The sequence below is a fragment of the Rhinopithecus bieti genome, unplaced genomic scaffold (genome assembly GCF_001698545.2).
Source record: "Rhinopithecus bieti isolate Rb0 unplaced genomic scaffold, ASM169854v2 scaffold_24263, whole genome shotgun sequence".
NCBI classification, from domain to species: Eukaryota; Metazoa; Chordata; class Mammalia; order Primates; family Cercopithecidae; genus Rhinopithecus; species Rhinopithecus bieti.
In genome coordinates, this window is record NW_016811410.1 from 799,615 (window position 1) to 820,858 (window position 21,244).

Genomic DNA, 21,244 nt, shown 5'->3' on the forward strand with positions numbered 1-21,244 from the left:
CTCCCCCCGCCTGCTGCACCCCCGCCCAGAGTGTGCACCCCTGCTCCTCACTGCCCTCCTCTGCCTAGGCCTCCCCAGGTTCCCACTTGGCGCTGGAAGACTTGACTTCCCCAGGAGAATTCAACATAGGGAGAGCGGGGACGGAAAACCCCACGCAGGCTCAAGACCCCTACTCCCCTGGACTCTGCTTTGCTTTGTCTTTTTAAGCAGAAAGTGGAGGAGTAAGTCCCGGCCGCATCACACACGTTGAGAATTCTGCCACCCGATCCCGACGTTGGTTTCTCACCTTCCCTTTCTTTAGCTTGATCTTCAAGCACATGGTCATCGTGAAGGCCAAGCTCGGGCAGAATTTCTCGATGGAAATACAGAAATTCAAGGCCGAGAGTGAGGACTACTTGGCGCGCATGTGGCACCGCCTGGCCCTGAACTCACCAAGCGTGTCTGGAGAGCTGGCCTGCTACAGCAGCGCCATCCAGGCCTTGCAGGTGCGAAGCCCTGAGCGTGGGTGCACATTGTAAAATGTGTCCTTTAGCAAAAGGGAGAACCGTGTAGACAGAAGCTCAGCCGGGTCCTGGCGTGGGCGGCACGTAGAGCAGCCATGGCTGACGGTGCAGAGAATGCACCGTGAGGCCCTGGGCACTCCTCTTGCCGACCAGTCAGGGATGATGGATGGAGCTGGTTTCAGTGGTCCCTTTCCAGCATAGAGGGGTCGTGGTCAGGTCCTTGTCCCTGAGCAGGGTGAGGGGGAGCCAGAGGGTGATGCCCCAAGGAGAAGCGCCCTGGAGGCCCAGGGGCCCAGATGGGCAGGTGGCAGCGGAGGGGAGCAGGGCTCTGCAGGGCCCTGGGATGCCGGCTTTCTGGGGATGCTGGTGTCTCTTCCTCACCCCCAGGAAGGCAAGACGGATGTTCCCTTCGATGCACGTGGGGTGGGCTCAGGAGGAGGTGGGTGCTTTGGCGTTGATTTGATGTGTCTGCTTGTCAGAAGCAAGGGCCATGTGGTGCGTACCGAGAACTTCATCTTGGGGATGAAAAGGCATCCCAGGCCCCTGGTGTGAAAGGCGTGAACCTTTCAACGTTAGTGAAGATCTTAAAAGGCTTTTCTGTTACGCAGGCTGTTTCTCCGGCTCAGAGAAACCACTGAGCAATCCTGCCCTGAGGTCTTTGGATTGCTCTGGTGTCCAGGCAGACCTTGGCGTTGGGAACTGAGGATGGCTGGGGGTCTCTGATGGTGCTGTGTGAGTGCCAGCTCAGGGCGCTGGGCAGTCAAGGCAGATGCCCGGGTACCACCATGGGGGAGCCACAGGGAGCCACTGCGCCTCTCTCCCGGGAGCCAGAGGCCACGTCGTTCCTCGGCAGCTGCCCTGCTGGGGTTGGCGGGGATCAGGCAAGGACCTGGCCTCCTCCAGGGAAAGCAGGAAGGGCCTGAGGAGGGGAGGCTGCGGGACAACTGGGGAAGGCAGGACCCAGCCGAGTCGTGCTGGGGCAGAAACCCTTGAAAGTGTTTTCTGTCTTCACTTACCCGAGTCCTTCCTCCAGTTCTCTGTTTTTGTGAGAGGTACAATGTGATGTTTTTAGTGAATTCTCAGAGTTATATAATCATCACCCACACACAATTTTAGAAGGTTTCATCACCCCCCAGAAACCCTGCATCCATCAGCACTCACTCCCCATCCTTCCCTACCGCCATCGGCCCCAGCAAGCCGCGGATCTGGACATTTTCTGTCAACAGAGCCAAGCCTTACGTGGCCCTTCATTCAGCATGACATCGCCCAGGGCCATCCCCATCATTCCCGTTTAGGGCTCAGTCATATTCTGTTCCGTGTCTCACAGTCCACACCTGGCTGTTTGTTGTTTCCCGTTATCTGCCTGCTGTGAGGAAAGGTGCGGTCAGCATTTGCTCCCGAGTTCTGCGTGGCCCCCTCCTCGTCCCCTGGGGGCACAGCCCAGCAGTGGAGTTGCTGGGCACCCGGTGGCCCTGTGTGGGGCCATGAGATGAAGTGCCAGATTGCCTCCCACAGCAGCCTCACAGGGTTGCCTTCCCACCTGCAGGGTGTGGGCGGCGGTTTCTCCACACGCTCACCAGCTCTCGATGTTGTCTGACGGTTCTGGCTGTGCCGGTGGGTGTGAAGGGGTTTCTCCTCGTGTTTGGTTTGCCTGCATTTTCCCAGCCACGCATGAAGGGGTGCGTATTCCCACGTGCCCATGGGCCATTTGTAGGTGGTTGGAGAAGTGTTCATTGCAGTCCTTTGCCCATTTTTAATCTGGTGGTTTGGTTTTCATTGCCTTATAGGAGCTCATGGTGTATTGTGGATGCAGGTTCTTTAGCAGGAGCATCATCTGCAAACCCTTTCTCATTCTGTGAGCTGCTTTTTCAACCACTTCCTCACTTCCGGGATGGCATGATTTGTGGCACAAATATGTTTTAAATTGTGGTGAAATTCTAGTTGTCTGTTTCTTGTTTTGTTGCTTGCGTTTCTGGCGTTGTATCTGCGAAACTGTTGCATAACCCAAGGTCTTGAAGATTTGTTCCCGTTTTCTTCTGAGTTTTATAGTTGTAGCTGTTACATTTGTGAGTTATACGGTGTGAGGCAGGGTCGCCGGCACTCCTCAGCCTGTGGACGCCGGGTGGCCCCACACTTCTGTTGAGAAGATGACCCGCTCTCCCTTGAACCTCCCCATCAGGGCCAAGACCCTCCCCAATGTCCACAGCTTTTGTGGGAGCCACTGCCAGCCTCCACAGCTGCTCCCTTCCTTCCCCATCCATGGGCATCCTTCACGTGGCTCCCAGGCCCCACCACCTCACCAGTTCCCCATCCTTCTCCCCTTCCCACCTCTTCATGACAGAGAAGGCCCTGGGCTAAGGGCAGGACCTTGGCCATCTGATCTCACCCCACGTCCTGAACTAAACATGGCTGCCGCCCATTTTCCCCACAAGCAATTCTCTAGCCCAGACCCTGCCCCTAGACCTGTGAATCCTGCTGCCTGCCTGGCCCCGCCCTGGGGCCAGCGTCTTACCCAAAACCAAATGCCTGCTTTTCCCACCATTCTTCTTCTTGCCTTTCCCCTCGAGATGTTGCAGCTCCATCCTCCAGTGGCTGGACTCACACCCAACACCAACAACAAACCCACACCTTGCACCTAGACCCACAGACACACATGACATAACAGCCCACAGCTGCAACCCAGACACACCCCACAGGCCTCAACTTCACACCTGTAACGCACATCTCATACACACCATTCACTCCCAATACCCCCAAACACAACTCACACCCGACACATCCCACACACACCACTCACACCCACATCCCACACACACCATTCACACCCCACACACATACCACTCACACCCACATCCCACACACACCACTCACACCCACATCCCACACACACCACTCACACCCCACATTCCACGCCCTCCACACCCCTCCACGCTCACACCTGCCCATCCAACACTCCACTATGGGCTTCACCCTCAGATTTGTCCAGACCCCCCACTCCCTGCTGCTCTGGGCTCTTTTCCGTCTCCCTGTGTGGGCAGCTAACCTCTTCTTGGCTCGTCCCAGCCTGCTCTCTGCAGAGCAGTGGGAGGCTCCCCAGGTCCAGGTCAGAGCTGCTCTCCGCATTATCCAGCCCACGGTGCTGTGGCTCAGTCCCTTCCTGTCTTACCCGCACTGCAGGGCCTTGCACCCCTGCCTGGAGCACCCTCCCCACAAACACCCCCCATGGTATTTCTCAGCGCCTCAAGGCTCTCCTCGGCTTCCGCCGGGGGAGGCCCCATTCCTACTACCACTGGGTCTCCGGTCCTGAGCCATGTGTCCTGCAGAGCATCTGTGCTTTGAGGCCCACAGGCACCTGCTTATGACAGCTGATGCAGCGTGAGTGCCGGGCACAGAGGGAACCCCCAGCAGATTCGTGGGCTGAATAAGTGGCATGGGCCAGCGCTCAGAGAGCCACAGATATTTGGCAGCAGAAATGAAGTGGCGGCGACACCCATGCGAGGTCCACCCTGCTGGAGAAGAGTGTGGCTGTGGCCCCGGCAACACCTGTGGAGGGGAGGGTGCCACGCAGGCTAACCCCAGCCGGCAGGGCTGCGGAGGGCGCGGCGCAGGCTAACCCCGGCTCGCAGGGCTGCGGAGGGCGCAGCGCAGGCTAACCCCGGCTCGCAGGGCTGGGGCTCTACTCTGCAAGGGTCAGGTTAGGGTGGTCTCATCTGATTCTGTAGCGACGGTGGCCAAGTCTGCCCCGGCCAGGCCTTGGACTGGGCTCTGCATCTGGACGCAGGACAGGGTAAGCACCTTTCCTGCCCTGAGGAGGCGTCCTTTCCAGCAGGGACACGGGGCTGCCCGCAGAACCACCCAGACAGGGCCACCCACAGACAGGGCGACAGCAGGACCCCTGTCCCGTGTCCTCTTGCAGCACAGGGAATGCCTGGGGACCCGGGAGGCCCCAGGAGGTGGTACCTGCAGAGGGTGAGGAGACAGGGAAGGAATTTGCCAAGCTGCAGCCTGCCCACACGCTGCCTGCGAAAAGAAACAGCAGCGCCGCCTCGCCTGTGCCTGAAACGTCCCAATGAGCCTAAATGGCAACTTGACCTCATTAGAGGCAGCCTCCAAACGATCACTGTGGGATAAGAATGAACCTTTTCTTCTAGAAAATGAGCAAGGAAAGTGTTTCACTGCATCAGGAAAGCCTTGAGGGCTGTCGCGAGGGTGTCGCCCTTTCTGTTCACTCCCACAGAAGCCTGAGACGGAGTGGCAGAAGGTGGAGTACCTCATGGAGTTCGGCCAGTGGCTCCACCACAGACACTTCCCTCTCGAGGACGTGGTCTTCCACCTCCACTGGGCCGTTGAGATCCTGCTGGCCATGAAGCCGCCCAGCGACGCCCCTGAGGCAGAGCCCACGCCGGATGGTGAGCCCACACCGCGGGCAGGGTGCCGACCCCACGCTGCTCCCCCAGAGCTCTGCTTCGCGCTCCGTGGTCTGGACGGCCGTTGGGCATCCACGTGTCCGTGCAGGCTTTGGAGGCCAGGAGCCCCGATGCGTCTCAGTGCTGTCCTCTGCAGGGGCCCTGAGGGACTCAGCCTGACCACCACCAGATGACCTTCACAGAAAGGCTCTGTCCAGGTCAGGGAGAAGGCGTGTTCTCAGGCACACAGCTGGGCCAGCCCAGAGGCCGCCTTCCTCAGGAGGCTGGGGGAGCACCTCAGACCCTGTGGGCACCTCAGCCATCCCCAAAGTCGCTTCCGACTCGAGGTCGGGGCTCCTTTCTCCAGCTGCTCCTCCTCAGCAGGCCCCTGGCCACCCGGCCCCTGCTCACAGCAGTGCAGGGAGGTGGGAGTTTGCTGGTAAGTGGGGACCTGGGCAGACGATGGCGGCCCCACTGGCATCGTCCAGAGTGTAAACACCGCTAGTGCCTGGGCATCAGCTCAGGGTGACCCAGGGCAGAAACTCTGTGGGGAGCGCAGGTGTGCATGGAGAGTCCCATGGGGTGGTTCCTGCAGGCCTGCTGTGAAGAGCAAAGGCTGGCAGAGCCCAGCTAGGGTGGCCACTCCACACACACGCCCACACGCACACACACACGTGCACACAGCCGTCCTAGAGCCATCTAGACGTCTAGGGCCATCCTAGAGCACTTGTCAATGCTGGCTTGCTCAGGGCCACCCTCCCTGTGGCTGCTGGTCCTAGCCCCCCCGTCAGGATGGTGGGGGCCCTGCTCAGAACCCCAGGGCCCCTCGGGGACAGCCTGGGGACAGGGGAACGGGTGGCCCCAGGCCAAGTGTGCCAGCTCATGAGGCTTTCCAGGAACCCACAGGGGGGCAGCAGGGAGAGGCCCTCAGGGCCCTGGGGGAACCTGGGGCCTGGGAGCTGAGAAGTTGGGGAGGTGCCCCTGGGGTGGAGGGGGCAGCCAAGCCTCAAGCCTTCCGCAGAAGTAAGTGCAACACGAGGCTCTTTCCCTGGCTCCCGAACCCCCTGCAAGCAGAGTGGAGCACCGGGGGTTGGCGAGGCACTGGGCAGTCCACCGCAGCCTCGGGCAGGGAAGGGAGTGGCCTGGGGCCCACAGACCCGTAGCCGGGCCTGCTCTCAGCCTCGGGCACCCCGTGTTTCAGGGGAGTACGTGGCTGTGCAGATGCCCCCACAGAGCCCCGTGTCCGAGGCCGGGGAGGTCGTGTCCTTGGAGCAGCTGCATAGCGTGCGGCAGCTGGAGGCGCTGGCCCGTGTGCACATCCTGCTGGCACTGGTGCTGTCGCCGGGTGCCGAGGGCTACGAGGACTGCTGCCTTGCAGCCTATGCCTTCTTCAGGCACATCTGGCAGGTGAGGCCCAGCGAAGGCTCCCCTGTCCCTGCAACGCCTCCCGGGACGGACTGTGGGCTGGGGAGACTGCAGTGAGCATTTTAAAGGCGTCAGAGCCTTTCCCAGCATTTCCTAAAGACCTCTGAGATGTGAGCAGTTTCCTGCGACGTCCAGGTTCTTCCTCTCTACCGGATGATTTCCATCAGCATAAAAACAAGAGGCTCCCCTCTTCACTCCTGCACCCTCCACATTCCCAGCACTCCCCACGGGAGGGCTCATGGCTCCCTCCAGATCAGCCAGTCCTCCCTGACACCCGCCCCAGTGCCCTTGCCGACCACCACCCAAAACTGCCTCTGCCTGGCTCGCCACGCCAAGGCAGCAGCAGGCGCCTCTGTTGGCAGCTGGGGCCCAACAGCTCCTGAACCGCCCGCTGACGGGGCTTCCAGAACCTTCTTCTGTGCCCCACTCCCACCCCCTTCCTTATCCTGCTCCTCCTACCACCTCTCCCTGTGAAGCCCACCAGGAGCACTGTTGGGGGCCGCCCCATGCGTCTGTCCAGGCCTCCTGCAGGCTACACCCAGCAGGGCAGCGCCGGGCATGGCAGGCCTTTCTTCTGAGGACGAGTTTGCCTGGAACCCCCATAGGGCATCTTGGGATCAACAGGGCCACCGCCCAGCCATGGGCAGAGCAGGAAAGGCAGGGAGGCCCCCTCATCCCGTCTTCAGAATGTTCCACGCCAGCCCCCCACCAGCCTCCACCACTGCCAGACCTGGGGCCATGGGCGCCCAAGCCGCCATTCTTTGTGACGCTTCTAGGAGAATTGCTCAATGTTATTCTCATGTGTTCTTAATTAGAGACCTTGAACTCATTCACCTGCGGAGTGGCAAGTCCCCCCCCCCAGGGCCAGCCATGCCTGCTGCAAACACCCACACGTGTCAGGGCTGCAAGGGGCCAGCAGGGCCTGCCAAGGAGACGTGCCCAATGTCCTCCCTTCCTGGGCACAGCCCTGACAAGAGCCGCTGCAGGGAGGGTGTGGGATGGTCAGCAGGGAGCCCCAGGGCCAGGGGTGTCGTGCTGTGGAGTGAGACTGAGGGACACCCGTGGAGCCAGCATGCTCACGGGCATGTCCCTGCAGCCCCCAGTGCCCACACCCCTGGCCAGCCCCGCTCTGGGCTCTAGGGACTCACCCGACAGCAGCTGACGGGGACGTAAGACACCAGAGCGCTAGAGCTTGGGGAGCCCCGCGCGTCTGAGCGTCCCTCATCCAGGAGTGGAGGCTGGGCGGAGTGGGTGGCAGGTGGGTGTTCAGTGCTGCAAACGTGGATTTCATCCCTGCCCAGGTTTCCTTGATGACAGCAGGAAAATCAGTTCCAGAAAGCAGACCCCTGGCAGCAACCAGCTCACATCTGTTATTGCCTAAAAAAGAGAAGGAGAATGAGAGGAGTAAAGAGAAGGAGAAGGAGAAGGGAAAGGAGGAGAAAGCCAAGGAGCCCAAGCAGGTGGTGCCCGGGCAGCCGTGGTGGAGAGGCCGGGACCAGGATGGCCTGTGCCTCAGTTTCCCTGCCTGTCAGGGTTCTCGGAGGAGCCCCAGCTGGCCTCAGTGCAGAGGCTGGGCCCTGGCCGGCCTCTGTGCCCTGGTTTCTCTCCCTGTCAGGGTTCTTGGAGGACAGTGCGAGGGAATGTCTGTAAAGCACCCTGGCTTGTCCCTGGCGGGAATCCCGGGCCTGGAGCTAGCCACGTAACACACGCAACTTGCACAAAGCACGTCATCCCAGGTCTGCCAGGCTCGGAGGCCATGGCAGTAGACAAAGCCCAGGGTCTGGGTCCCAGAGCAATGAGAAAAGTATTTTTTCAATCCCATGAAACCTTTCTCTCTGCAAGTATCCGCTTCTGAAAGTGCTGGGCAGAGAAACCACTTGGCCGCCCAGCTTCCCAGAGCGGGACACTCACACCCGGACCGTGGCACGAGCACTGCTGAGCTCACCAGTCAGCTGTCACTGAGGGGAGATGCAGGAGGCAGAGGCTGCAGAGCTTTAGCTCCTGGAAGTCCAGAGCCTGGGCACCCCCAGGCCGACTCTGGCTGTGCACAGGGCAGAAAGCTTTGCGTGCACTGCCTGGAAACTGTCAGAGGCTGGATCTGGGTACTCGCTGGGGTCTGCTGGTGGGGGGGATGCCGGCTCCCCAGGGCTGTGGCCTGCCTGCTGCACAGCCATGCCGGTGGGGGCAGGGGGACGGTGTCTGCTGTTTCCACCATTTCAGGGAAATCCTGCATTCTTACCTTTCTAGTGTCAAAGCCCAGCTCCTAAGAAACAACTGGAAGACTTACCCACGAGCATAGAAGAGTGGGCTTCCTACTCCTGCCCCGAGGAAGTGCTGTCTGTGCTGAAACAGGACAGAAGTGACTCTACTGTTAACCCCTCAAGTATCCAGAAGCCGGTACGTTGACATAAGGAAAAGGCTCAAGACCTTGGCCACAGCATGGTGTCCCCCTGACCTGTCCCCAGGTCCAGTTTCCACTGTGAACTGTAGCCAGAAAAAGGAGGACAGGAAAGAGTTCCGTCAGCCCCCAGCCCGCTACAGGCCCTCTCAGCACCACTGTCTGCCCCTAACTGCCGACACCCAGGAAAGCCTTCCTTCTTTCCCCACCCAAGTCCAACACGTACCTAGCAAGACAGGACAGGTGTTCATGACAAGCTCCCACAACTGGGTGCTTAAAACAACAGGAATTGATCCCCTCACAGTTCTGGAGGCCGGAAGCTGAAAATCAGTTTCCCTGGGCCCAAATCCAGGTGTCGGGAGGGTGACACCCTCCACCCTCCAAGGGGCCCGGGGAAGGTCCCTCTTGTCTCATCCCGGTCAGCCTCTGTGGTCATGTGGCCTCCTCTTTTGTGCAGATCAAATCTCCCGCTCCCTCCCACAGAAATACATTTAGGGCTCACCTGGACTATCCCGGAGACCCTCCCCGCCTCGGGGTCCTCACCTTATCGCATCCGCAAGTCCTTTTCGCCATTCTGTGGTCATGCACACAGCTCCAGGGGCTGGGACTGGGTGTCCACTAGATATCTGTGCCTTGTTGGGGTGGATTCTCTTTGGTGAGCGTCCTTCACCTGGGACTCCGTCTGTGGGACTGGCCAGGCTCGCTGTGTCCCCATGATTTGTTCCATGCATTGCTGTGGGTGGCAATTACGTGGACAGGCCATGGTCTGGTGTTTGTTCCATGCATTGTTGTGGGTTGCCCATTGCGTGGACAGGCCGTGGTCTGTCGATGTGTTTCGTGCATTGCTGTGGGTGGCAATTATGTGGACAGGCCATGGTCTGTGTTTCATGTATTGCTGTGGGTGACACATTGTGTGGACAGGCCATGGTCTATGTTTTGTGTACTGCTGTGGGTGACCCATTACATGGACAGGCCAGTCTGTCTGTGTTTGTTTCCGTGCACTGCTGTGGGTGGCCCATTGTGTGGACAGGCCATGGTTCGTCCATCCACCTGCTGGTGGATGGGCTGTTTCCAGTTAACAGCTACTACATGAAGCTTTTGTGACTATCTGTGCACTGTGTCCTGGTGCCCACATGCCCCCATGCCTGGAGGACACACCCATCACAGACTTTCTGGACCATGGAGGATGTGAATCTCCACCTGTGACGTTTGGTGCCACACTGCCATGCTGCCCTCCACAGTGGTCATTCAGTGCACTGCTGTGCCTGCCATGGGTAGAGTGGCCCTGTGCAGATCCCTGCTGATGACTCTCCCCTCAATCTCCGCAGCCGGTGGGTGGGCAGTGGCATTCCCCATTGTTTAATGGGACACCCCTGGCCACAGTGAGGTTGGCCTTCAATGCTTCCTATCCTTGGAGGTCCTCTCTTGTGTTGTGCCCTCCAGGCTATTGCCCATATTTAATTAAGGTTTCTGAGTTTTCCTTATTGGTTTGAAGGAATCCTTTATTCTGGAAAATCGCATGAGCAGCCATGTGACCAGCAGATCTGCCTCCACTTCGTGCCTTGCCTTTCCACTCTGTTAAGGAGGTCTTTTTGGGAACAGGGATTAGTAGTTTTAATGTAATAAGAGTCATTAGTCTTTTCCTTTGTAATTAGTCAGTTTTTTGTGTATCCTTTTTTGACGTTTTCATTTCTGGAGGTTGTACAGATACTCTGTTATAGTATTTTTCCAAAAACTGGAAATATTTTGCACCTTTATAGTTTTGCCTATCACCTGAACTTGATGTGTGTGTGGTGTGAGGTAGGGGTCAAGCCTCAAGCTTGGCAGTCAGGGTGTCCTGTTGTTCTGACACCACTTCTGAAATGTCACTGGCCACCTTCCTTGCTGGCTGCACTGGGCATGAGCAGGTGCCCACCTGTGCATGGGGTTGCTTTGGGGTCTCTCTTGCTTTCTGTTAGCTTTTTGTCCTTGCAGCATCATCTCAGTGTCAATTACTGAGCTTCACAACCATGAGTATTTGGTAGAGAAAATCTCCTTACCTCATTCTTCAGGATGGTTGGGCTCTTCTTTTTATTCTCCATTGCATGTCCATGTGTATTTTAGAATCGGTGTGTCAGACCCATCACAAACCCTGGTAGAGTTTTTACTGACATTGCATTGAATCTGTAAGTTACTTTGTGGAGAACCGACATTGTTATGGTGTTGAGCCTTTTGATCCATGGACATGGTCTGTCTCTCCATTGACCTAGGTCATCTTCAGCGTCTCTTAACAATAGACCAGAGTTTTCTGCATGGCAGTTATACATGTCAGATTTATTTCTGTGTATTTGAAATGTTTGATGCTGTTGTAAATATAGCTTTGTTGTTTCATGTTTAAACTCCAGATAAACTGTGGAAATGTAATTGTTTTCATTTTGGCCTTGTAAGCATCCATTTTGTTAAGCTCTTTATAACTTTAGTAATTTGTCTGTAGGTTATTTTGGATTTTGTGTGTACATTGTCATTTTATCTGCAAACACATTTTTCTTTTTTGGTTTCCACTCTTTACACTGTTTTTTCTTTACCTTGCCTTATATTCTAGCAAGGACCTCCAGTATGAGGTTGAATAAAAATGGTGATAACATCTATTTTTATGTTGTGCGCCCTATCCCAAAGGAAAGTTTCCAACATTTTACTTGGAAGTGTAATTCATGTTTGTTGTAGGTTTTTATAGATCTTTATTGATTAAGGAAGTTTATTTCTATTTTCTAAGAATTTTAGTCATGAATGCTTTTATATTTTATCAAATATTTTCTCCATCTATGCAGATGGTGTTTTCCTCCTTCATTCCTTGAATTAATTACCTTGGTTCTTTCTAATGATTATCACAATAGGGCAGCTTGGCTGTACTGTCACTCACTCTATGTCACCAGCTTTGGTTGGCGGCTCTTCTGTCCAGGGTGTGTCCGTCTGTGCTTGTGAGGAAGATGATGTTTAATTTTCCTTTCATGTGTGTCCTCCTCAGGATGTGGTAAAAGTTATGCTGGCCTTTTAGTCAGTTAGCAAGTGTTCCTTTCTGACTATTGTTAGGAGAAATTTGTATAAGATTGGTGGTTATTTCATCCTTGAATGTCTGGAATAATTCCCTGGTAAAGCCATCTGAGCCCAGAGCTTCTGTTTGAGAAAATTTTAAATTATGCATCCAATTTATTTCATAGTTATAGAATTCTTCAGAGTTTCTGTTTCTTCTTGTAACAGTTTTCATGGGTTGCATTTTTTCTGGGATGTTTTTATTTAAAATGCACTTTGGATATATTGTCATGAAGTTGTTCTCAATGTCCTTGTATTACCTTTTAATGCCTGTGAGATCTGTAGAGCCCTGTCACCCCTCGCTCGCTCTCCTGATCAGCCTCACCAGGAGTGATCAATTCCATCGACCTCTCAAGGGACCCCGTGCTTTCCAGGCCGCCCGCATGGCCCCTCTGCCTGGCTGTCATCCCTGAGGGAATGGCCTCCTCCTAGATTGCCTGGAATTCTAAGGTGCAGCCCTTCAAGAACCCAGCCTGAGAGAGAGAGTGAGAGAGTGGAGCTCTTGGTGGGCCCTGAACCCATTTTTTTTTTTTTTTTTTTTTTTTTTGAGATGGAGTCTCGCTCTGTCGCCCGGGCTGGAGTGCAGTGGCCAGATCTCAGCTCACTGCAAACTCCGCCTCCCAAGTTTATGCCATTCTCCTGCCTCAGCCTCCCTAGTAGCTGGGACTACAGGCGCCCGCCACCTCGCCCGGCTAGTTTTTTGTATTTTTTAGTAGAGACGGGGTTTCACCGTGTTAGCCAGGATGATCTCGAACTCCTGACCTCGTGATCCGCCTGTCTCAGCCTCCCAAAGTGCTGGGATTACAGGCTTGAGCCACCACGCCCGGCCCCTGAACCCAGTTTTCTAAGCCCAGCCTGCAGCACGGTGCAGAGCGCCGTGGGGCCCTCGGCTGTGTCAGTGCCTGATAGCCAGGATGCATACTGACTTCCAGATCTCGGCCCGGTCATTCTTTGAATATTGATTACCCTCCAGTTCTTAGAAGTACGCTTTTGCAACAGGTCATCCAACTTTCCTAATTTCCCACTCAAGAGTAATGGTTTTAACAAACTGAGTCCAACATCATAGGAAGCATTAGCTCTTCTTTATATATTAAATGTTTAAGTGGTTGTGTGTGCACACAAAGAAATTCTGTCTCTAGTGAGTCAGTAGTTTTTAGTGGAAAAATGAAACAAACACATAAATTTGAATAAATCCATGAATGGGTGTGTTTCTTGTGGGGATCTTCATACTTGGGTGCTGATGTTCACAAAGATTATCACATGTGACCAAATGAAACCCATGAGTGGGAGAGGGAGGGAAGATAGCACAGCCTCCATCCATCCCACAGAAGTGTGCTGAGCACCTGCTATATGCGGACATGTGCTGGCACGGGAAGGGAGGGGGTTCTCTGAGGAAAGACCCTTATGCTTGTAGTCTACACCCACTCCTGTGACCTCCTGTGTGTGTTATGTGTCCATGTAGACGTACAGTTTGTATTTCCTGGACCACCTGGTCAAGGCCCTGCAGAAGATGTGCCTACACGAACTCACGGTCCCCGTCCTGCAGTTGGGGGTGCTGATTTCGGACTCCGTGGTGGGAAGCAAGGGCCTAGCGGATCTCTACCACCTTCGGTGGGTACAGCTCCTGTTTTGGAGTGTGATTTCCCCAAAGAATACAAAAATGAACAGCATGTTAAAATATTAATTCTGTAGTTGACTGTGTAAATAATAAAGTCCCTGGGACTTGAACACCAAGTAAATAAAAATATTTGAATATAAAATGGTATTTTTGCTTGGGACGGGAGGACTATTTGATCCCATGAGTTTGAAACCAGCCTGGGCAACGCAGCAAGACCCCATCTCTACAGAAAATTTAAAAAATATGTTAGCCAGGTATGGTGACACACACCTGTTGTCCCAACTACTCAGGAGGCTGAGGCAAGAGGATCACCTGAGCCCAAGAAGTCGAGGCTGCAGTGAGCTACGATCGTGCCCCTGCACTCTAGCCTGGGCAACAGAGCATGACCCTGTTACTAAAAATTTTAAAAATAAAATATGATATTTTTATTGTAAAATTTCTACCCGATCCTTAAGAGAATATTCTTGTTTTAAGGAAATACAGGCCTATCTTGAAGATATTGTGGGTTAGGTTCCGAAACAAAACAAATACCATGATAAAGCAAGTCACGTGAATTTTTTGGCTTCCCAGAGCGTATAAAAGTTAGGTTCGCACTATTCTGTAGTCTATGAAGTGTGTGATAGCATTATGTCTAAAAATACACACACATCCATTTAAAATGTATGTGCTAAACATGCTAAAAAGGCTGGCAATTTCTTAAAATAAGACAGCAATAAAATTTGCCACACGAATCAACTCTTTCACAGAAGATTTATCTGTAGCATGCAACGCTGTTTGATAGCATTTTACCCACGGCAGAAGTTCTTTCAAACTTGGAGTCGGTCTCTTAAATGCTATTCCCACTTTATCAACTCAATGTATGGAATATTCTAGGTCCCTTTTGTCATTTCCACGCTGTTCACAGCATCTTCACCAGGAGCAGATCCCATCTCAAGAAACCACTTTCTCTGCTCGTCCGTAAGAGGCAATTCTGCATCCATTCAGGTTTTCTCTTGAGACTGTGGCAATTCAGGGCCATCTTCAGGTTCCACTTCTGACTGCTTCTCTTGCTGTTTCCCCCACACCTGTCGCTCCTTCTACTGAAGTCCTGAATCTTCGAAGTCATCCATGAGGGTTGGAATCAACTTCTTCCAAATTCCTGTGAATGTTGCTATTTTGGCCTCCTCCCATGAATCAGGAATGTTCTTAATGGGATCTAGAATGACGAATCCTTTCCAGAAGGTTTTCAATTCACTTTGCCCAGATCCATCAGAAGAATCACTGTCTGTGGCAGCTGTAACTTTATTAAATGTGCTTTGTAAATAGTAAGACTTGAAAGTCGAAATGACGCCTTGATCCATGGGCTGCATGGATGCGATGTTAGCAGTGGTGTTAGCAGGCATGGGACAGAATTCGTCTCCTTGTACATCTCCGTGAGAGCTCTTGGGTGGCCGAAGCATTGCCAGTGAGCAGTACTATTTTGAAAGGAATCTGTTTTTCTGAGCAATAGGTCTCAAAAGTGGGCTTTAAATATTCAGCAAACCATGCTGTCAACAGATGTGCTGACATCAGGCTTTGTTGTCCTCTTATAGAGCACAGGCAGAGGCAGAGTACATTGAGCATCATTCTTTTTTTTTTTTTTTAGACAGAGTCTTGCTGTGTCGCCCAGGCTGGAGTGCGGTGGCACCGTCTCAGCTCACTGCAAGCTCCGCCTCCCAGGTTCACGCCATTCTCCTGCCTCTGCCTCCCAAGTAGCTGGGACTATAGGTGCCCACCAACATGCCTGGCTAATATTTTGTGTTTTTTTTTTTTTTTTTTTTAGTGGAGACGGGGTTTCACCATATTAGCCAGGATGGTTTCGATCTCCTGACCTCGTGATCTGCCCTCCTCGGCCTCCCAAAGTGCTGGGATTACAGGCGTGAGCCACCGCGCCCGGCCAATAGAGCATCATTCATAAAGGCCCTGGGATTTTCAGAATGGTGAATGAGGACTGGCTTCGACTGAAAGCCCCCAACTGCGTTAACCCCTAGCAAGAGAGTCAGTCTGTGCTTGGAAGCTTGGAAGCCAGGCATTGACTTTCTCTTCGCTAGCTATGAAAGTCCTAAAGGCATCTTCTTCCAACAGAAGGCTGTGTGGTCTACAACGGAAATCTGTTGTTTAGCGTGGCCGCCGTCGATGCTCCTATTGGCTGGATCTTCCGGCTAAACTTCAGCGTCTCCGTCAGCACTTACTGCTTCACCTGGCACTTCTATGTTATGGAGACGGCTTCTGTCCTTAAACCTCACGAGCCCACTTCTGCCAGCTTCAAACTTTTCTTCTGCAGCTTCCTCACATCTCCTGGCCTTCGTGGGATTGAAGAGAGTGAGGGCCTCACTCTGGATTAGGCTTCGGCCTAAAGGAATGTTGTGACTGGTTTGGTCTTCGGCGCAGACCATGGAAACTTTTTCATGTCAGCACTGAGGCGGCTTCACTTTCTCGTCATGTGTATTCATACGTTCCCTGTAGGAGCTTTGAATTTCCTGTCAGGACTTTCCCTTTGCACTGACAACTTGGTTAACTGGTGCAGGGGCCGAGCTTCCCGTCTGTCTCCACTTCTGACACGCTTTCCTCACTGAACTGAATTCCAGTCTGTCTCCATTTCTTACACGCTTTCCTCACTGAACTGAATCATTTTTGGCTTTTCCTTTAAAGTGAGAGATGTTTGACTGTTCCTTTCTTTGGAACACTTAGAGCCCATCGCAGGGTTACTAACTGGCCTAATTTCAAAACTTCTGTGTCTTGGGGAATAGGGAGGCCCGAGGGGAGGGAGAGAAATGGGGGAGCAGCCAAGCCGTGGAGCAGTCAGAACCCACGGGACATTTGTCAACTCAGTTCACTGTCATATATGGGCGTGGTTGATGGTGCCCCAAAACAATTATAATGGTAACCGCAAAGATCACTGAACACAGATCACCATAACAGAATCATAATAATATTTTGATTTTTTGAAATATTTTGAGAATCACCAAAATGTGACACAGAGACACCGAGTGAGGAGGTGCTGTTAGAAAATGGTGCCGATGGATTTGGACACTCAGGGCTGCAATTTGTAAAATATGCAGTATCTGAGCAGCACGATAAAGCACAGTGTGATCAATGGAAGCATGCCCGGGCCACTGAAGGATCTGGGAGAAAGGCTGCACGTTGCGTCTTCAGCTTGCTCAGATATCCCAGGGGCAGGAGCGGGAGAGGAAGCTGGAGCAGGTGTGGTCATGGGGCCAAGAGGGGCCACCGGGGCCTGCACAGGGATGCTTCCTGGCGTCTGTGCAACTTTCCTGCTTGCCTGAAAGCATTTTACAAGAATAGGGTTTTCAACAGGAGTCAAGGCTTCTCTGCTTGTGGTGGTGGGTGCTGAGCCCACCTGAGGGCCGCCTCCTCTCCTCGGACGGTATCCAGGAGGCAACAGATAATGCCTCACACGAGATCTGTGAAGGAAAGGGAAAAAATCCCACCTGAAATGTGATGGAGCTACCTGGCACTTTTCCCTAGTAATTTCGCTTACCTTGAAAAATGATTGAAAATATCATCCAAGTATGCCTCGATGTTTTAGTTGACCATTTTCTGTGAAACACCCCAGTAGCTTTGTTTCTGGCTCCCTCCGCTCCTGCGCGGCACTGACTCTCCCGGCCACACTTCCCACAGCCTCGCCCACGTGTGCTCCGAGCTGACGCTGAGGGAAGCAGCTGTGCACCATGAAGAGGCCGTCGGGCAGGTGTACATCAGCGAGCTGGAGCAGGCCAGGTGGGTGCCGTCCCCCCCCGGCGCCGCCTGGGGCTTGGGTCTTGGCCTTGGTGTGGCCGGGGAAAGGCCAGCCACCCAGCCACCCTCTGCCCTGCACTCCTGCCCTCTGGGGAGAGCGAGCACTTGGGGACACAGCTGTGGCTGGTTCTCCTGGGTCATGCTGGAGGTGGGAGCTCGTGGTGCACAGATAACCCATATTGTCTGTTGTACTCACCGTAGCTGCAGAAAAGAGATCGCATTGAAAAAAGAGAAAAATAAGGAACCTTTATTAGAAGAAAGCCTGCCAACACTGAGTGAGCAGACACCTCCCATCCGGCCTGGGGAGATCAAACCACTGGAAGCCAAGGACAAGGTAAACCTCACCGTCCAGAACCCTCCTTCTGACCTGCAGCCCAGGGGGCGCCGGTGCCCTCATGGCCGTGCAGGGCTGCAGCTGAGCCAGAAGGCCGGCCTGTGCGCCTGTCAGTGTGCGAGGGGCCGACCTGTGCGCCTGTCAGTGTGCGAGGGGCCGGCCTGTGCGCCTGTCAGTGTGCGAGGGGCCGACCTGTGTGTCAGTGTGCGAGGGGCCGCCCTGTGTGCCTGTCAGTGTGCGAGGGGCCGACCTGTGCGCCTGTCAGTGTGCGAGGGGCCAGCCTGTGTGTCAGTGTGTAAGGGGCTTCCTGTGAGTGATTTCTCCTCCCGTGGGCCCTGGAATTCCCTGGGAAAGATGAGCTTTATGTGCACCATAGGCCTCCCTGGAACAGGCCTTCCAGGCGCCTGAGCAGAGGCAGAGAGAAGGTGGGGACAGCAAAGAGGGGTCTCTACCTGGGGGTTCGTCGTCTGACAGAACTGGGCCTCCCGCCACCTGGGTTTCCCTCAGCAGGAGAGCACAGCACCCTCTGCATTTGCCCGTAAAGGAAGGTGACCAGCCCAGCTCCTAACCCAAAACGCAGTTACCATGGGAGCACCATGGAGGAGCAAAGGCCATGCTTCCTGTGACCTGGCAGTCAGGACAGGACAGGGGCTCAGCACAGGACCTGGATCCAGAACACAGCAGTGCGGGGCTCAGCCTCCGCCCCCACCGGGGTCTCTGCTTAGCCAGGAGAGGGTGGGAGGATGTGGGGTAGGCCCAGATCCCAGTGCAGGGGCTCAGCCACCGGCCTACGCCAGGGGTGCCCTAGCAAGGCCGGGTGCACAGCCGCAGGCAGGCCCAGATCCCAGGGTTGGTCGGCAGCACGAAGGGGGGCGGGGGGTCCTACACCCCAGTGTGCGTGTGTGGAGTAGCAAAGGCTCTAGGTGGCCAGCGGTGGGCTTGGTTGGCTGCAAGGGGATTCGTGAGAAGAGAGAGGTACACAGAGTGCACGAGGTCTGTCGGGGGAAAGGCAAAGGCCTGAGCCCTGGCCTCAGGGCGCACGGGGAGCTTGTGAGGCGCCTACAGTGCCTAGGCCAGCAGGGAGCCCTCGGTGTGGTGTGGTTCCTGAGTCACAGAGATGGCTGCTGAGCCAGAGCTCGTCCCATGGGACTTGGAGGTCGCAGTGTCGGGACCTGCCGCCTGGGGCTGCGTTGTCTTCCAGATTTTGAAGATGAATGGGGAGACCGGGAGGGGCCTGGATGGGACGTCCTTTCCCCACCTGTGGATGCTGAAGGCAGAAGTTCTGCTGGAGATGAACCTGTACCAGCCTGCACGGCTGCTCCTGTCGGAGGCTCATCTGGCTTTCCAGGTGAGGAGCCCCTCCCAGCCCGTCACCATCCACAGCCGCTCCCAGCGCACTGTGCACAGCGAAGGGGCTGCAGGCAGAAGCTTGGGCTGTAGCATTCATCTCTAGCACGGCCTCTGTCTGTCCGTCTTTTGCTTTGCCACTCACGGTTTCCTGAAGTTTCTATTTCCAGGACCTGTTGTGGGTCTCTGGTCTCTGCAACCTCTCGTTTCTCTTGGGCGTTGGTGGCTCCTCTCTGCCTCCTGCCACGGTCAGTTTCTTACCTTCTGAGGCTGGATGAGAACTTGGGGAACCCCAAAGAGTGTCTGCCAGAAGTGCCACTTTGTTCTAAAGGGCGGATCGTGTGCGGGGCCGCCTGGGTCCAGGGATCCGGGTCCGGTCTGGTCTTCGTTCGTTTTGCTCTCACTCCCTGGATGTGACCCTTACGGTCCCCAGTGAAAGCCCCGGGACGTTTGCTGAGGCCCGGTCTCCCCAGCGGGCACTGCAGCTTTTTGGTCTCAGCTGGCTCCTGCCAGGCTTTGTGACATCCTCCTCTGCCCTGAGCAGCCAAACCCAGCTGACAGCCTTGAGGGGAAGTACGGACCTCGGACCCTTCGCCTCAGCCCCTCCTCCTGGGACTGGCCTCAGCACTGGAAGTCCCAGCTGCAGCCTCCTCTCCTCAGCCCGGGCGCTTGCATTCCCCCGTGTTTTGTTCCCCTGCAGGGATGGCAGCCCCGTGAAAAAGCCAGATGGATGGAGGCCCACGGGTGCTTCTCTCTGTGCAAAGATTGTAGTTGCCAGTTTTTGCCAGCACTGACTGCCCTCCAAACTCACCTCAGACACATGGTGACATCTTCTGTCCAGATTTTAGAGTTGCTTTCACTGGGAGGGTGAGGCAGAGCTACAGAACCAGACATCCTGTCACTTGTTTTGAAGAAAAACTCCAGAAAAGGAGAGGGTCCTAGAATGGTATAAAATTCAGTGACGCCCATCAAAGCCTTGAGAGGTTCAGACGTTATCTCCAGCACTGAGGATAGGTGTGTGCAGGTCTCAGGCAGGGGACAGGTGTGTGCAGGTCTCTGATAGCAGAGACAGGTGTGTGCAAGTCACAGGCAGGGGGACAGGTGTGTGCAGGTCTCAGGCACTGAGAACAGGTGTGTGCAGGTCTCAGGCACTGGACAGGTGTGAGCAGGTCTCTGATAGCAGAGATGGGTGTGTGCATACCAGGGTCAGAAGGGAGCTTGTCTGAGGAAGGGACTGAGGATGCTGTGGACAGCTGGGGAAGGGATGCACATGGGTGCAGCATTCTTTTGGCCACAGCCACAGGAGAGGGCCAGCCTCTGCTGGGTCTGGAGGGCCGGAGGTGTGGAAGAGCTCCTGGGAGCTCCCGGGGTGAGAGTCAAGCCCCTGAGGTGGGCAGAGGCCCAGCCTCCCTCACCCCGGGGTCAGGTGGTGAGAGCTCTGGGACTTAGGGAGTGAGTCTGCTGCATGCCGGGGCCTCCGTGGACCTTGGAGCCCAGTCCTGGGACGGATGTGACAGGTGCTGGACTCCCACGAGCGCTGCTCCACCCTCCTCCTGCAGCTGCCGCCGCCGCCACCGTGCAGGGACTTTGTTTCGCAGGTGGCGCCTCTGGCGGGAAGTTGGTTGTTGCCCGATCTTTCCCCGCCCTCGTGCCTGAAGGCCTCCCGGCTCCCGTCCTCAACTTGGCCCTCAGCTCACCCTGGCTTCTCAGCCACATCCACATCGCAGAACGCCTGCCTTCGTGTGCTGCCCTCCCCTCCTGCCCCACCTCACCCTCAGCCAGTGCAGCCCGGCCGCCCCACCCCTGAGCCTCTCTGAACCTGCTCCCCCAGACTGGCGATGGGAGTGTGCTCTGCCCTTCCACCCTGGCCCCTCCTCGGCGGGGCTCTCTCCGTCCTGCTGGTGGCACCACCCCCACTGCGTGCTCTCTGGCTTTCCCCTCCCCTCTCAGGCCCACCCACATGGTGGCCTTTTCTCTTGGCGTTCTGACCTCCCCTGGGCTCTCCTGCCGTGGCCTCAGCACTCAGACCCCCGCCGACCTCAGGGGCCTCCAGGCTGGAAACATCTGCCCTGGGGCTGTGACTGTGCCTTGTGCTGCCTCCTCCTCAGGACAGGCTCTGCCTCTCACTCAGTGTCAGCACTGGAGACCCTGGCATCAGCCTCACACACCCCTCTACCCCAGCTCTACCCACCTCTACCCCACCTCTACCCACCTCTACCCCAGCTCTACCCACCTCTACCCCAGCTCTACCCACTTCTACCCCACCTCCACCCCACCTCCACCCCCCTCTACCCACCTCCACCCCACCTCTACCCACCTCTACCCACCTCTACCCCAGCTCTACCCACCTCTACCCCAGCTCTACCC

The 21,244-nt window shown here is 55.4% G+C and overlaps 1 protein-coding gene across 1 annotated transcript in view; it reads left to right on the plus strand.

The window, feature by feature from the left end:
* CFAP46 (cilia and flagella associated protein 46) overlaps positions 1–21,244 on the plus strand; it is a 122,997-nt gene that overhangs the window by 59,223 nt on the left and 42,530 nt on the right. Inside the window, 9 exon segments of the mRNA XM_017893795.1 lie at positions 302–485; positions 4,741–4,912; positions 6,111–6,316; positions 7,636–7,794; positions 8,582–8,731; positions 13,264–13,412; positions 17,080–17,178; positions 17,398–17,530; positions 18,732–18,878. Coding sequence (XP_017749284.1) covers positions 302–485; positions 4,741–4,912; positions 6,111–6,316; positions 7,636–7,794; positions 8,582–8,731; positions 13,264–13,412; positions 17,080–17,178; positions 17,398–17,530; positions 18,732–18,878 — 1,399 coding nt within the window.